Source organism: Bicyclus anynana, chromosome 22, assembly GCF_947172395.1.
Source record: "Bicyclus anynana chromosome 22, ilBicAnyn1.1, whole genome shotgun sequence".
NCBI classification, from domain to species: domain Eukaryota; kingdom Metazoa; phylum Arthropoda; class Insecta; order Lepidoptera; family Nymphalidae; genus Bicyclus; species Bicyclus anynana.
The window spans coordinates 4,493,978-4,509,954 of record NC_069104.1 but is presented as its reverse complement, the minus strand read 5'-3'; the positions used below and the strand labels follow the sequence as shown (position 1 = coordinate 4,509,954).

The 15,977-nt window shown below is 34.1% G+C and overlaps 1 protein-coding gene across 1 annotated transcript in view; it reads right to left on the bottom strand.

Annotated features, from left to right (window-relative positions):
* Positions 1-15,689, bottom strand: part of LOC112046850 (neurogenic locus protein delta) — a 48,084-nt gene extending 32,395 nt beyond the window's left edge. The window contains exons 1-2 of the mRNA XM_052888366.1: positions 15,371-15,689; positions 3,858-4,157 (exon numbers count right to left, since the gene is read on the bottom strand). Coding sequence (XP_052744326.1) covers positions 3,858-4,157; positions 15,371-15,418 — 348 coding nt within the window. The 5' untranslated portion in view covers positions 15,419-15,689. The remainder of the gene's footprint in view (positions 1-3,857; positions 4,158-15,370) is intronic.
* Between the last annotated feature and the right edge of the window lie 288 nt (positions 15,690-15,977).

Here is a 15,977-nt window from a genome sequence, read left to right as displayed (position 1 = left end):
CGTGCAAAAGCTGTAACTTTACAATTTAACCTCCATTGGTATTTCGTGTTATCTTTGTCACACTGTCATGCTGTCTCGCTTTAACGCATAGGTTAGTATATCAGCAGGTGCTTTTCAAATGTGCATTGCTACATTTTTTCGCATTAAAAACGTCGCCGTAACGGTTCATTCGCGACTGGCGAATGAATGAACTCGTAAGCTGTTAATGTAATATTAACATAGCGTATACTCTTTACTACCTTTCCTTAAATATGTAGACTATAGTTATATCTATATATTAATGTGTCTTTGTTAGTTAAAAAGCAATTGACGTTCTAATTTCAAAACTTTCCCGGATTTATTTATAATGTTCTTTTTTTCTACATTTATTGGCTCCGCGCGTCGAGCGAGTGTCAAGTGTTTAATTTACAATGTCTATGAACCATTGTAATTTAAGTTGGTTGATTAAATAAAATTTAAATAAAGAACAGTTGTCGAACTTAGTGTTTAACTAGTGCTACCAGTATAATAATTATTATATGGAACCTTAACACATTAACTCTATAAATAAATGCAAGTTGTCATTTTCAGTCACTGAAAGGCTCGCTTCAATGAGTTGAGCGGTGCCAGATTTATATAAGTTAACATTTCAACACTGAACAACAATTGTTTTTATAGTTTTAACTATAATTAGTTTAATAAATATTTTAATGTTTCTATACTTTGTATGTTTTTAACTTTACTCAGTAATGATGGTACAACAACAAAGTATCAATTCTTTATGTATTTTCATTTTTAATTATATTGTGGTATTGAGTAATGTACCAAGACTAGTCAGGTAGGTACAATAAGCTTTTTGCGTTTGCACGCGATCTTTCCCAATCCGGTCTTCTACGTCACGTCCGGTCCTCTTAACGGGTTTTTATAATACTTGAGAACAAACATAAAATCATTTACTTCAAATAAAATGATACTTGAAACGTTTTGACCTCTATGGTTTGGTGATTTTTTTTTAGCAAAAACTTCATTGTTCTAGTGTATTTGAAGACGAATATTTGTTTATTTTATTTATAATTTGTAAAAAAATATATAAATTATAATTAACATATTATTATATGGGTTTTATAAAACTATAAAAACTTTGATTTTTTTAAATTATTAAATTACACGTCAAAAATATTACAAAAAATATTTTATTTTTGTAAATTTATTTATTTTTAATCACAGGCAACACTGTTATCAATTACAATCAGTTAAGAATCAAATTTAGTATTAGATAATACCGGGTTCAAATGCAAATGAGACTTCTTTCTCTACTCGGAACATCCAAGCTGTTTTATGATAAATAGTTTGTTCGGGTCGTTTAACTTGTAATTTTACTGTTGGATGTTGTCAGTAATATTAATATACCTGTGACCCATTATCGTCCGGGTCAGATCTCTACGCGTGCAGTAAAAGCCGATTTATTTCATGGAGATTATAGTTAACTAGTGGTTTTACTACGAGGAAGATCACATTGTAGCGACGTTTCATTAGACAGTTTGATTAGAATAGTAAAATAACATGTATTTGGAGAAACTAGTTGAGTTTGTAATGCGATTTCATATTAAAGTAACTCTGATCCCACTTCTGAATTTTTATATTTTTTTAAATTCATTCATATTATTCAATTATATTATGTAATATTTTTACAGTTCTTCGAACTAAATTAAATTACTCATTAATAAATCTGATATTTCTTGGTATCATATTTTTTGTATACTTCAAAATAAAATAAAGTAAGTACTTTATTTTTTATTTCAATATCTTTCAAATAAGATGAGGTGGAATAATTGTGATATACGATATGAATTTTGTTAGTAGATTGTCTTTTATGACGTCACAGATAAAGCAAAAAGTTTTCTAACGTTGTCCCTAAAGCCAAGCAAGGGATCTTACGCTGTGTGCAGTTACAGTGGCTTCACAAAGTTGGTAACACGATCGTACACCGTTACTACTCCGGAGTCAAGTTACAAAATATTGTGATGCTGGGCCACTGACACGCCGTTAGTACGTTAATAAATACGTCAAATTCAGAAACCATAGACAATTATGTATTTTTTAATGAAATACTTTTATTTTCCATTAACAAAAAAAAATTAGATTGAGTTACATCTGGTTACTTCATAAATATAATTCATTCTTATAGAAAAATCAACTATTATCTTAGACGATAATAATAATGTATGTTATCCGTATAAGGTTGTAAATTGTTGCATTTAACGAGCCTAGAATCCCGAGCGAAATACTTTAGAAAAAAATATCTATGCACTTAATTTAAATTTAAAAATCGAACACGGCATCTTTTTTCCAATACCTTAAATAAGGAACGAGATAAAAATAAAGAGAATACACCTGCGAGTCACGAAGGCAATTTGCAGAATGTTTGCACAGAGCTTATTTTACGCTGCGCCGAGTTTGTTGTATTACTTGTATTCACTCGGCATGGCTCGTGTAACAACGACAGGCGCTTTTTTGATGACCTCATTGCGAAAAAACAGCTAATAACACTAGGGCCGATTATTTAATTTATATGCGGCGCACCCAAGTATTATAACTCTTTGTGTAAAGGTCGCGATGTTCAAATTATATCCTCCATATTGTTTCGACATATGGAGGATATACCGATCCACATGAGATAAGGCAGATGGCAATTCGACAGCTCTTAGAGAGCTCAACCTGTCACTGAAACCCAATAGTTTCGCGTCACTTTCGCTCAATTGATCCCATGTCACAACGACTGACTATATAACTCTATGTGAAATTAAACAGGAAGTTTCAATTTAGCGCCAATTCGTATGGAATGATATTGTCAGAGGAACCGGACGCATATCCACGGTCGAAAAAAGTTTTCAGTCTATGGTTTCGAGCGCAAAAAACTTTTTAAATTTAGTTCATTGAATTTATTTTCTCTCTCTGTGGTGTACCGAATTAAATAAAAATATTTGTCTATGGTAATTTAATATTAAGTATACAGATATATACATATATTTATGTATAGCATCGCTTCATCAAAAATGTCACGTTTCTCTCCAGATGTTAAACTTGTGCAAGCTTGCCAGTTGTGTTTGCTCAAACATTACGAGACGGTACGACATTTGAAGCGGACCGCTAAATAAAATACAAATACCACTCGAAACCTCGAGTGACCATACTCGGGATAAGTGTAAACCAGAGACAATTCACGTCGGTGAAATAACTCTATGTAAATAATAAGTACGATCCAATTAAAGAAGTACTCGTAAGGTCCTCTGAAACACTGATGTAGTTAATAAAATAAATAAAAAACATATATTATAGAGGTTGTATATCAAAAAATATTGTTAAATGTAACAGCTTAAACGGTGTGTACGTAATTAATTAAAAAAAAACCATCTCTTCAACGATGTAAACATCCCACGCGTCGACTCGTTAACCCATAGACAAGCGTTAACCCATCAAATATTCTTATCGTCATCGCTTCTGTCAAATTCAAATATCGAAGTAATTTCTTTTTTACTATTATTTACGGAATGAACTTACAACGCTGGCCTTGGATTGGATAATCGGAATTTGTTAGTAGAATCGAACGCATTTGATTTATTGATTCAGGGTTGCTACTTAATGCTTCTTTAATGATACACTGGCATTGCTCGTGACTACAAAATGAATAGTTAACAACAAAGTATAGATTTACGAATCCTACGTTAGTTACATAATTTTAAAACGTGTGTTCCATCAAAGACAGTGAATCAAAAAGATTAATATGACTTTTAAAAAGAATTATTGGCTTCATGTTAATGATATAATTCTAAATATATAAATTATTACTATAGTAAAGAATTTGTTGAAAAACTTACCGGCCACGTGAAATCGAAGGGGAAGACGATGGGATTGGTGAATCCTTGCACGTTAATGTTGGGCACGTCCAAGGAGTTTCCACCGAGCACAGGGGTAGTGATGTCACCGAAAGTGCACGGTGATGTGGTGTCGATATTCGCTTGGTAAATTTTTAAGCACACGCGGAATTTAGTCCTGCACGGCGCCAAACACGGCGCATCACTACTTGAGGAACCATCACAGCACTGCCCACTACTTAATCTACCTAATGAGTTCGTGAAACTTTTTATCCTAAGCTCGAAAGAACCGGACGTCAGCACCTGCGAAAAGAAAAAAACACGTCACAATCTCATAAAAAACTTCATTATTATGTAAAAGTTGTAAAATCAGTTTTAATATCAGAAATATTCTTGAATTAGTTAAACAGCTGAATCACCAGTTATAAAAGACGGTTACTTAATAATAAAATTATTTAGATCCAATTTATCAACACGATATCGTGACAGATACAAACAGAGAAGCAATACATTACAACGACGCCCCCAAAGACGTTATCCTAAATATAAACTATTTGCACAACTGTCCGAGTGATCGATCCCGCTGAGACATTAACGGTTTTACTGGACAGCTATAATGCAGGCCCGTTTAAAAATGGGGTTGGCAATGCTCACGTGGGGCGACGTGACACCCCTAACCCCATTCGAATTTCGAACGCGGTTTATGAATTTCATTCTCTTTTACGAATATTATTTTTGAATATCGAACTGTCAAATTAACAAGCCCCCAGCTTTGTTTTAAGCGATGTTTTTGTGTTGCAAGCTCTAAAAATCGATGTAGCGTTGACAGACGTTTAAAATTAAAAAAAAGGATAGACGGAATGGTTAGAATTCTTTTTTTGTCTGTGAATAATAATAGCGCACTGCCCTCTAGGGTAAGCAACCCTTGTATCAATGAAAGAATGCGCAGTTGGTCGCTATGCATGTGGGATTAACTAGTTTCAATGCAAACTTGTGCGTTAGGGAATACTTTGATGTAAGTAATACCACCTTGCTTATTTTTAATCGACTTGCAAATAAATGTACGATCTACTCTGTAACTTTTAATTAGTAGTAGACCTTGACAGTTTAATTTAGCCAACTGGCAATAAATTGGAAAATATTCGAAATCTTAATCTAATTCTTGAAAAAAACGACATGATGTATTTTTTACAAAGTTTAGTTTGGATATTATGAAAATAAAAAAAATACAGCAGCATTTTTTTCATGTTATTCAGGCAAATTTATGAGTCAATAAACATAGCATTGTAAGATATGATTTGTGGTATGAAGAGCAGCATTATTTATTACAAAAAGTAGCCCCTGATAGGTAGCTTTTTTATGATGAAGACACACGTGAGTTTTTGTTGGGTCTTTTTACGTGTGAAGTCTTAAAACACGTAATTCGAAAGTGTACGTCCGAAGGAAGTGATTATAAGATATCGGAAGGAAGTGGTAAGGATTAAGTATAAAGCGATCGCGCCGAACAAACATTGTTGTAATATTATTACCTACTTAGAGTTGATGTATCGAAAAAATGTACATTGTTTCCTGTACTTTCTAATCTAGTCTCGATAATAATTACTATTTGAAACGTAATGCAAACGAAGATAATTAAATTAAATTAAATTAATTTCATAATACAGATAATAAGTTAATAACTGCACATTATTTTATAAGATTTTATTGTCATTTTAATAAAGAAAATAGGTTTTGTACATTTTCTAACAATTTTAGCTTAATTTTTAAGTTGTTAGGTAATTATTGTGTATAATAATGTTGTCAGATTTAGACAATGTTCCCACGTCAAATGAACTTTATATCTCGTGTATTCGTCAAAATTTTAGAAAAAAAGCAAAAAAATGAGTACAATAAACCATTCAAACCACCAGTCTTATCTAGCGATGTCGTTGTCTGTGAAATTAAACCCTACCACAGATTAAACAAAGCGTAGTGTAAAAAAGACACCAGATTTCAACCAACTTCCTGTCAAGTTCATAGGGGCTGTTTCATCGCGCAAAAGTTTTTCTTCTCTCGCTCGTATTCCGTACAAAAGAGCGAGATAAAGAATTCACATCCACGTGGTAAACGCCAGGTAGGAGCGGAACATAAAAAGTGCAGAAAAAAGCATACGGCCACTCTAAACATCCCCCTTTTTTATGTTGATGTATTGTTTATCAAAGCCATAGTAGCTTGTATTAGTAGCTTACCGGTTTAGAATTTAATTACGATTAAAAAGCACATTGGTATGTAGAAAAAAGGAATAGGTAGTAATAGTTTCGATAATAGGCTGGCAACACTTGTGAATGAGTGAACGAAATTAGATTTGAAAAGTTTGAAAAAAGAATGCATTGTGTTGTGTGCGGTCGATCTCGCCCGAGGCACAGCACAGATTAACAATTAAATAATACTTACGGACTACCGTATAAGCTGTATTTTATTATATCTCCGGGCGATTTGACCCGATGATTTGACTGACGCCTTTGGAATATTGATTTTAAGTGTTCTGTGCTTTATGGAGATTTCTTTTTAATTCCGAGAGAAACACCTATATATGTACATATGTGTACATGCTTATTTCATAATAATTTTGAGACTATAGTGGACCAATTTTTATAAACAAAAACTGCAACCCTGCTATGTATTTACAATAATATAGAAAAATTGAACCATTCTCAATCATCGTTTTTTTACACCATACTGCGAAAAGTATAGGTTACATTAAAAATACATTTTACAATGTTTAAATACATTTTTTTAACAGTTACTTACTATTGATATATAGATTGTGTGGGAATTGACTTTTACATCCTATATTAAGTAATGAGTTAAGACATGCATGTAGCTAATTTATTTAACATACGACATAACATTTAATGCATTCGACGGCAAAGTCGTGAACATCAATATTGTTTTTTTCTTACACGAATGGAAAGTACTGGCACGTAACATTAATTGCATCGGCTCAACCGCACCAACCAAATTGATTTTGAGTGCCTAATCGTGAATATCGTTACACCATCTCTGTTTAATATATTGCTATACATTTGTTACCTGCAATCACTTTAATTGCGGTACATCACTCACGTTTTTAAACTTAAAAAAAAACATCAAAATATTTTTTTAATGGGACATCACATTCTTGCTTTGCCGAGTTATGTAAAAATATGGCATTGTCTATGGTCGTAAATATGAACCTAAAATGGTATGGTGTATTGTCTCTGGTAACAAGTTCTTTTATAGACACACTTTTATCATCATTAGCCTAAAAATAGTCACTCGAACTGTATCATCCCGGTTAAGGAGTAATAAATGCTGAACATCATTGTATGTAAGTAAGCCAGCAGAGTAAACACTCGTTCCAGTAGGCAGGTTGAGCGCAGTCTAAAAATAGCGCAAATAATGAAACACAGGGGAATGTTTTTCATCTCAACCGTTATACACACGCAAAATGTGTTAAAATAAACACCCAAACAGTCTTTATATTAATAGCGCGACGATGTGGCCAGTGCATTAAATTCGCAATTCAAAATTTATATTTGGAACCGTCTCGGTATGGTTTATTTTTGTTTTTTGAGAATTCTTTTTTTGTCTACAGTTTACACATGTCGTAAACTTTTGTTTTATTATTAAAATTAACTTGATCTTTAGTAAAAACGTAATCGGTTTACATCTTAGACTTACAGAAGATAAATGAAAATAAAAAAAACCTTTTTGTTAAGTTAGTAATGTGACAACTTGAATATTTTAAAATTCGAACAGCTGTTACAACCGTAGCACTAATTGATGACTATTAAAGAAGTGACATTGTACCAGTCGGGTACAGGGATTATACAAAAGACGTAGTTTTCAAAGAAACAAAATAAAAGGACACCGGAGTCTTAAGGGGAACAAAACGTTCAGAAATTCGACATTTCGCGCGACAAAAGTTACCAATCTCTTTGTTGTTGGAGTTAATTCATGGCAGCTGCAACGGAATTATTCTGACCGACTTCATACATGCAATAAGCTAAGGTTAACTGTTTAAATTCTTAATTTTAATGTTATCTTATTTTTTCAAATAAATAACAATTAATTAAAATATCTTTAGCTATAGAATTTGTGTTATTTTTTCTTAATGTTATTTCTGAACGAATAAGGCAAAGGTATTTCAATATACAGCCTATGTCCACACATAATTGCATCCGGAAATATTAAAGCTGGTTATAAAAGAAATAACTGTAGAATTGAATTGAATTTTTTTTTTTAATAAAAAGATCGGTATATGCAATCTATGCTGAATTAGCAAAGTGCTTACCATGAGGCACGGTAATAGGTCCGTAGATTGCCTAGGGCTTATATGGAAAGCGCATAATAAGCTATTTTGCGGTTATTTAAGCTCAACATTGAAGGGAATTGGGTTTTCGTGCGTCTGTTCGTACACTATGATCAAATACATTGATATATTAAAACATAGATATTAAGTACATTAAAAAAACAAGTATCAAAAGTAAGATAAAATTTATTCACTTACTCGTACATTTGAAAACATTTACTTACTTAATATGTTATATATTTTTTTTTAATAATTCAGGTGCTCAAAATGATTTTCTCTAATTTAAAGATTTCTTTCCATCTTCAAAAGGATGAGTTTATATAATTTCATCATGAGGCTTAATTTTTTTGCTAGTAAGGTTTAAAAACAAGTCGCGCTAACCCTGGATTAGAACTTGTGATCTTATGTTAGTGCAGTTATTCCAACCAAGTAAATTGCATCGCTAAAATGAACATAAGCGTTATGCTATTACGTGGAAGTGGAGTGAAACAAAATTAGTTTGAATGCATTCATCGTTACAGTACAGTGTAATTCGTTGCATCGTTATGAAACTATAATGCAAGTGTAACTGGTTACTTCAATTTGTGTCAATTAGGAACAAAACCGCGTTCTAACGTTGTATTACACTGTGGCATACCCTCCGTGGCATGCATAGGGTTTTTAGCTGCTAGAGTAGGCATTAATTTAAGATAAAGATTATTTTAGAAGTAGAATACAAGACGTCTTTATTTTTAGATTAATTAATGTACAATGAAGAGTATATTTAATGTCTTCTAATGTATCTACTACAATATATTTATCGTTATCTCAGAGATATAGAAAAATAAGCCCGCTATCCCAAATAATGGCGAACTTATTAGTTTTATTATTACTGTAGTTAAACAATTGTTTTATAATCGCAAAGTGACCATATCTAGTCGATCGTCTCATCTTGTATGGTACAATATCAATAATTTACTGAGTAGGAATAAGTGTTATTAAAGATAAAAGTTAACATTTTCTATAAATGGTGGGATGGCTGCAACAGAATTACAATGATACTTAATTAAATCAGCAATAATACAACTTAATTGTATATTAGTGTCAGGTTTAACTTATTCATAAGTCATAACTGTCATCTCTGGCCTTAACGTCCCACGATAGTGTGACGACATAGTTTTACACCTGAACATTTTTTTTTAAATTAATGGTTGTGGATTCAAGGTTTTTAAATCAATTGACACCTGAATGTCGCAGTGTTGCTAGAACTAATTAATTACTTGTAAAATCAATAAAATATAATTAAATCACAAAACGTAAAGTTTAATAACGTTTGATCATTGTTTATTTGAAAACACGATGCCAGCTATGCGTGTGTTTATAAATAATGCATAATATTGACTTCCCCAAGCATCCAGTGCGGCGACATTGCGTAATCTGATCAATGATCCTGTCCACAATTTCTTTTTTCCTCCCGTTCGATCGGGAATCAATTATGTGTCCGGTCGGGGCTTGGGAGCAATGGGAAAAATGAATTGAATTATTTTAAAGAGGCAGTAATGAAAGAATACTCGTCGCACTGCACAATAGACTATAGAGGCGACGCTGCCGCCTCGGAGGCGTAATGAATTCGTCATTTGTCAATGTTGGGCCCCGACAGATGTGAGGATTACGACGTCAAGGCGTAGGTAGTATAATACAAAAACAAAAAATAAACCTTAGGCTCTATGGTGATACTTTGCCTAGAACAGACAGAGATTTAAAACGTAATCGTCTAATTCCATTTTTAAAAATTCCAAGCGAGGTATTTTAAAAGCAGGGGAAATCAACATTTTCACTTTGACATTTTTTTGTGTAGGGCTGACAATCTAAGAAAAATTATACGTTTTTGGTATCTATTTAAACTAAGTAGTTTACTATTTCACAAACATGAAAGGCTTGCGAGTTAGGTACTTAATGGGAAAACTACATACAATTTACCCAACAATGCTGAATTCGGGACAGGTTTTAAAATAATGGATCCCTTACAATTCGGATGACGCATACACAATCGAGTCATTACGAACTCTCCATCATACAATGAGTCGAAAACTGAAAATTTCACATAGTTAAGACGTTAAAAACCGACGATTATGCGGATTTCGTACGAGCTCCGGTATAATTGAGACGGTTCTCATAGAAACAAAACGGCACGGACAATGGACTAAAATATAACAGGGTTAAATGGCTTCACATACTTATAAACTTATTGCATTTAACATGACATACGACTATTAATTATTATTATGTATAGGTACATATAATATACTTGTGAAAACGATGTACATGCGTAGCTAATATTCAGTAACTACTGGGAAAATGTGTTTAAGTTAGAATGTATGTCGCAAAATGATTAACATTCTTTTTGTTAGCCAATATTTTGAGCGATGTGGGAAACCTGAGACAATTACTTAGACCAAATATTGTGACATCCCTATTTAAAATTTTACAGTAGTTTACAAATAAGTGGCTTTACGAGAATGTTCCAAAACCCATTTTATTTTAATACTTAATTTTATTTTAAAAATTTGGATTAATTTTATTTCCAAGGTAAACTAGACGATAATGTCTAATTGCATTAAATTTCAAGTCATTCATTGATGGAAAATATTGGTAGTGTTTAAAACATTTTTTTAAAAGAAAAAACGGCTTTCTTTTTTGTGCCATGCGCCTAGCTCACTAAATAACTGTACAACGATCATTATACCGATTTGGGCTATAAAGATGCCAATTAAAGCAGCTATTTAACAAAATATGTGATAAGACATATAGGGTTGTCAATGAAATGTATTAAAACTTGGTTTTTTTTAAAAGTTTAGTCGCTTATTTTAAAACAAATTGTGGTTAACACAATACTTTAAATAACAGATTTCAAAGTAAACAAATTTCCGGTCTGACAATTACCTAATTTAACACTGAGGAAATTAAATTTCGAAATAAATCTATCGACATTTATTATAAAAAGAATTATTAAAATAAATTTAAAGTTAATAAATTTTTGCACAGTTACTACTAAACGAACGGTTAGATTAGATGTATCAGATAAATTAATAATAAAGATAAACATTTACTAAACATATTATTTACTCCATTCTAAATCATATTTTACCAAAAAAAAGGTTGACAACCCTAAATACGTCCGTCCCCAAAATGAACTCGCAAGAACGAGCGGTCACTTCGAAATCGGGTTTAAAAAAAAGCAGATGTTAGGGTTCTTTAAGAGTAGCTATTAATTTAGCACCTGCTTGCAATGTGGGCCGTATACATACAACTTGAGAATACCACGTTAAGAAACAACTATAATACCAGCTTGATTATATCACGAATCGTACGCAACCAATAACTAATATAATATATTCAAGCCAAATAGAAATAACCATTTTAATTAGCTTAGGTTTTTTAAATAAGCCTTATGGCCCTAATCCTAATTTACTAATTCGTTAATTTTTTTTCATAGTTTTCGACTGTGTTATAGAATATTTAAATAATATTCATTTTAAGTACAAATTACTTTAAAAAAATGTAGGTTTCTATTCCATGGCAGACAAGAATCTCCCGAAAATCAAAATTCTTCGCATTTAATAAGTACACATTGGATGTTTCTATACGATCGCAAAGCTTAGTTAGACTTGTAGATATTTGTTTTCAATATTGGACATTTCTATACGATCGGAACGTAATATACGTTCCATGTGACTGCGCTATGTCCTAGATATTCGACAGGTAGCCGAACAATCTCGATATTAAATACGGCAATGTCGCAAGCCGATAAAAATAGTACGTACTGTCCGTTGACCATTTGTGGAACATATCACTTCTACATAACATTCCTTAAGTTATCGTTACATAAACAGATTAATTAAATTACTTATAGCCCATATACCTAATATTAATTACCCTATAGCTAAGCTAAGATAGAACCTAGGTACGACAGCAGTCTATCGCTTTACAGGTTTCACCATATCGAAAACTTCAAACACCTTTATTATATTAGAGCTTTCTGTGTGCTCACCACAGTGAGAGTTTTCAATATTTTCATACTGCTACTATTGCGTTAACGTAAACGCGAATTTATATGCAATTGAAACAGTTGAACAGTAGTGCCGCTAAATTTCGATTCTTTAGAAATTCGTGTTTACGTTAACGCGATCGGCACAGTATCAAACTGCCACTAGGCCCTCAGGTGTCACTACAAAACATAGATCTATCAAAATTCAGAGGTTTCAGAGAATTCCTATGAGATGTGATAAAATCATGGAGAGGTTTCTGGTATAGCATGTTTTCTCACTGTTTTCTTTCGCCGTTTTAGTGAAGTATAATTAAATTTCTAAATTATAATTCCGCAAAATTACAGATCCGGAAGTCTTAACTCAAGACTATCAGGTATAAATTAGTAGAGGATGTAAAAATTTAACTATCCACAAATCGTGCGATTCGCGCAATTGATCAATTTGTTTATTAGCCTTCGGCGCAACTGAATTATTTATAACAAAATGGAAATTTAGATTGTTCTGCGGTTTTTGGGCAGACATGTTTCCTTTGCCGCTTCCGATTAGCCGGTCACGCGATCTGAAGAGCATTATTGAACGAATGATAGCTTCATAATAATTATGCTTTATTTCTGACTGTAGGAATGGGACCTCAGGTCCGTCAAGCATCGCCTGATCGAAGCAGAAGCAGAAGGGATGGAACGAATCTCTAAGAGACTGTACTCGGCTTAGAAGACTGTTTCCATGCAGGATTGTGGTATTTGGAAGTCCCTATGGACTATGTCCTGCGGTGGACGTCCATCGGCTGATACGATGATAAATAATGATGATGATCTTTTCTGATAAAATAGAAATTAGATTGACGAGGACTATAATCCCTTTTTAAGAGTGGTTGTTTAATGTAACATGTAAATAATTTTTATTAATTTGAATATTTCAGTATTTTTACCTTTTACTAGTGATTCTACATTATCTAAGTTGTCAGTTGTCGAAAGAACTGAATAAGTATTAAAGTCGAAGTTGTCATACAAGTAGGTAGATTTCTGCGGATGTATCGGCGACATAAAGAATCCAGATCGATCGACAATTACATCAATGCAACCCAGCACGTAGGGCCGCAAACCTGTTGTCAATCCCTTTTTGTCGAAACAACCGGACAACCCGATTTCATTCATAATGTATTTTAGCACTCATAGCTTGTAGTCCAAGAGCTGGTCATTTAAGCAAGATTTGAGGCAAGCTGCAAACTTGTTATTTACCCCTAATACTTAACCCTAAAACAGACATGGAGACCTTGGCTGGGGTTTTTTTCAGTTCTGTGTTATTGTATGTGCATACAAAATTATGACAGTTTTTAATATCTGTATGGTTGAAAACATTGTTTTTTTGACTAATAATAACATTGCAAGCAATTTAAAGATATAATGACTATAACTAAGTATTTATGAATATAATCTTTAATAACAAAAGCCTATTAAAAATGAAAATATTTATAGCATTTAAAAGTTTGTTTTATCATTACATACATTACACATACATACATACATACATTACACACATACATTTCAGCCAAATTATCTTGCTTCTAGCTATTTTTTTCTCAATGCTATAACCAAACGTAAACAGTGGACGGGTTTTTATACAATTAGGTATACATTTTGGAGGACGAATAGAAATATAAAACATCTACATGTGCAGATTTGTATCGAAAAGTGCAAGAAAATCACACGACTAGCCAAGTTCAGTGACCTTTTAGACAAGTTTACCTACCTATTAATAATTTTAATGTGTGTGTAAAAATGATGTTGTATGAGTTAAAAATTATTAGTTTTAGTGCAGCGCGCGCGCAGGGGGTTAAAATCCCTAATGCGGGTGAAGTCAACAACAAATCAATGGAACTGGGGTCTTTGGGACCCCTGATTTTTGTAATTAGTATTAACTGTGCCGAATTTTTTATTTTATTTAATTAGCTTTTGGTTTTTGCCTAATTTGCGTGATAATTTTAAATATGGAATTTAGTTCTAAATGTGGTTTAGATTTTGACTGATTGGTTTATATTAGTTTACGTTGAATCAGCCAAGAATTTCGAGTTAGTGTTTGTAGTGTAATTGAAACAGTCTGTCAGTGTGTTGGTACGAATGTGTTACATTACATGTTAACTAGTTAAGTGTTACACATAATAAAATCGGATAGACCTTGTATCGGTTTAGATTGAAGTCTTTAAACTGTTAGAAAATTAGTTATCGAAGACGTACGAGGTATGTAATTAATTTTAATCATTATGAATTATGATCTACTACTGTTTAAGGATATTTTATTGAGATTAACAATTTAGTTTAAATTAGGCTGATTGTCTTACCTAATTATGTAGTTATTGGGTTGTATAATACGAACTTTTATTAGATGCATACAAATACAGATATTATTTATTGTTTCTAAGTACCTAACACGAAGTTATGTGCGAATAGGCACATAACTTTTTTAATAATTTAATAAAGGTTGATGATCATTGAGTTAATAAATAACAAATAAACCTTTGATACTAGGAAGATTATAGAATTTTTGATTATAAGTCAGGAAAGTTTACTAACATCTGTACGACCCTTAGGAGTAATAGCCTTGACCGTTTAAAGGACACTGACCTCCTGATTTATTATTATTATTTTAGTACAATCTTAGTCAAACTTTGCCGTCGACCCCAAAAATTAGGCTCGCTACAAACAAAGTTAACTTTGAACGAAAAGTGGATCAATGCAAGTGCCCGAAATATCCCCGTAGCAGATACAGGCCTGTCTACAGCTATTCCCGGCCACGCATCGCGGAATTAGTCCTTTTGGGAAATCGGAATCATCTCGAGGTATGCATCTAATTTTAAACGAAGAGGCTCGCAACCTTGCTGACCCCGCGCCGGCTGTATTAAAACCTGAACTTTCTTTATAACTATGCACCGAGTGTTTGCTCGGTAAACGTATTGAACACACACAAGCGCCTCGCGCCGGTCACGACTCGAGCTAACCTACACCCTCGCCGGCCAGTATCCAGGACGATCTAGGCCCTCTTTGCGCTCGTGGGAAAGTGAGTGTCGTGCCGTAACCGCCGATTCGCGATCGGCTCGCTCGCATACATTCGGGGACGTAAACAAACGGGGTTTCGCGGTTTCGGCGTGCGGCCAGTACCTGGGGCAGAAACCCTAGCAGGGCGACGAGCACCGCGGAAGCGCGCATACTGGCGCGACCACCGGCGCCTGGGCATACACGGGATCCGAAACCCGTCACAGATCGACGGCGGCGGAGTAATCCATCACTCGCACATGCTGCACTGAGTTTCACTGCAAGTCACACAACACTAGAGGTGTCACTGATCGGCTGCGGGAACCGGTCGCGGAGTTTCGTGCACTACGTTCGAAATTCGAATCGCGCGCGTGCGGCCGGCGTGCAGCAGCCGTGCTGACGTGTGATCGCGGCGGTGCGTGACGGCGGACTGAGGGCGGGTGGCGGCCGCGGTGCGGGCAGCGCACACCTGGCGCCCGCCGCGCCGCTAGATGGCGCTGCGCGGCGCATCTGCCGCCGCCGCCGCGCCGCCCGCGCCCCGCGCCCCGCGGGCCTTCAACCAGAAAATATACGGAAAACAGCCGTCTGCCTTTTGATAAACGTCTTGGACACGTGCTCGTAGTAAAGCACGTAGAAAAAATACTGTATAAGTTCATTTCAAGTTAAATTGCACTTTGGTTCAATATAATAGGTAACCTACGTATTACATATTTATGTATAGTGCTTTTAGTAC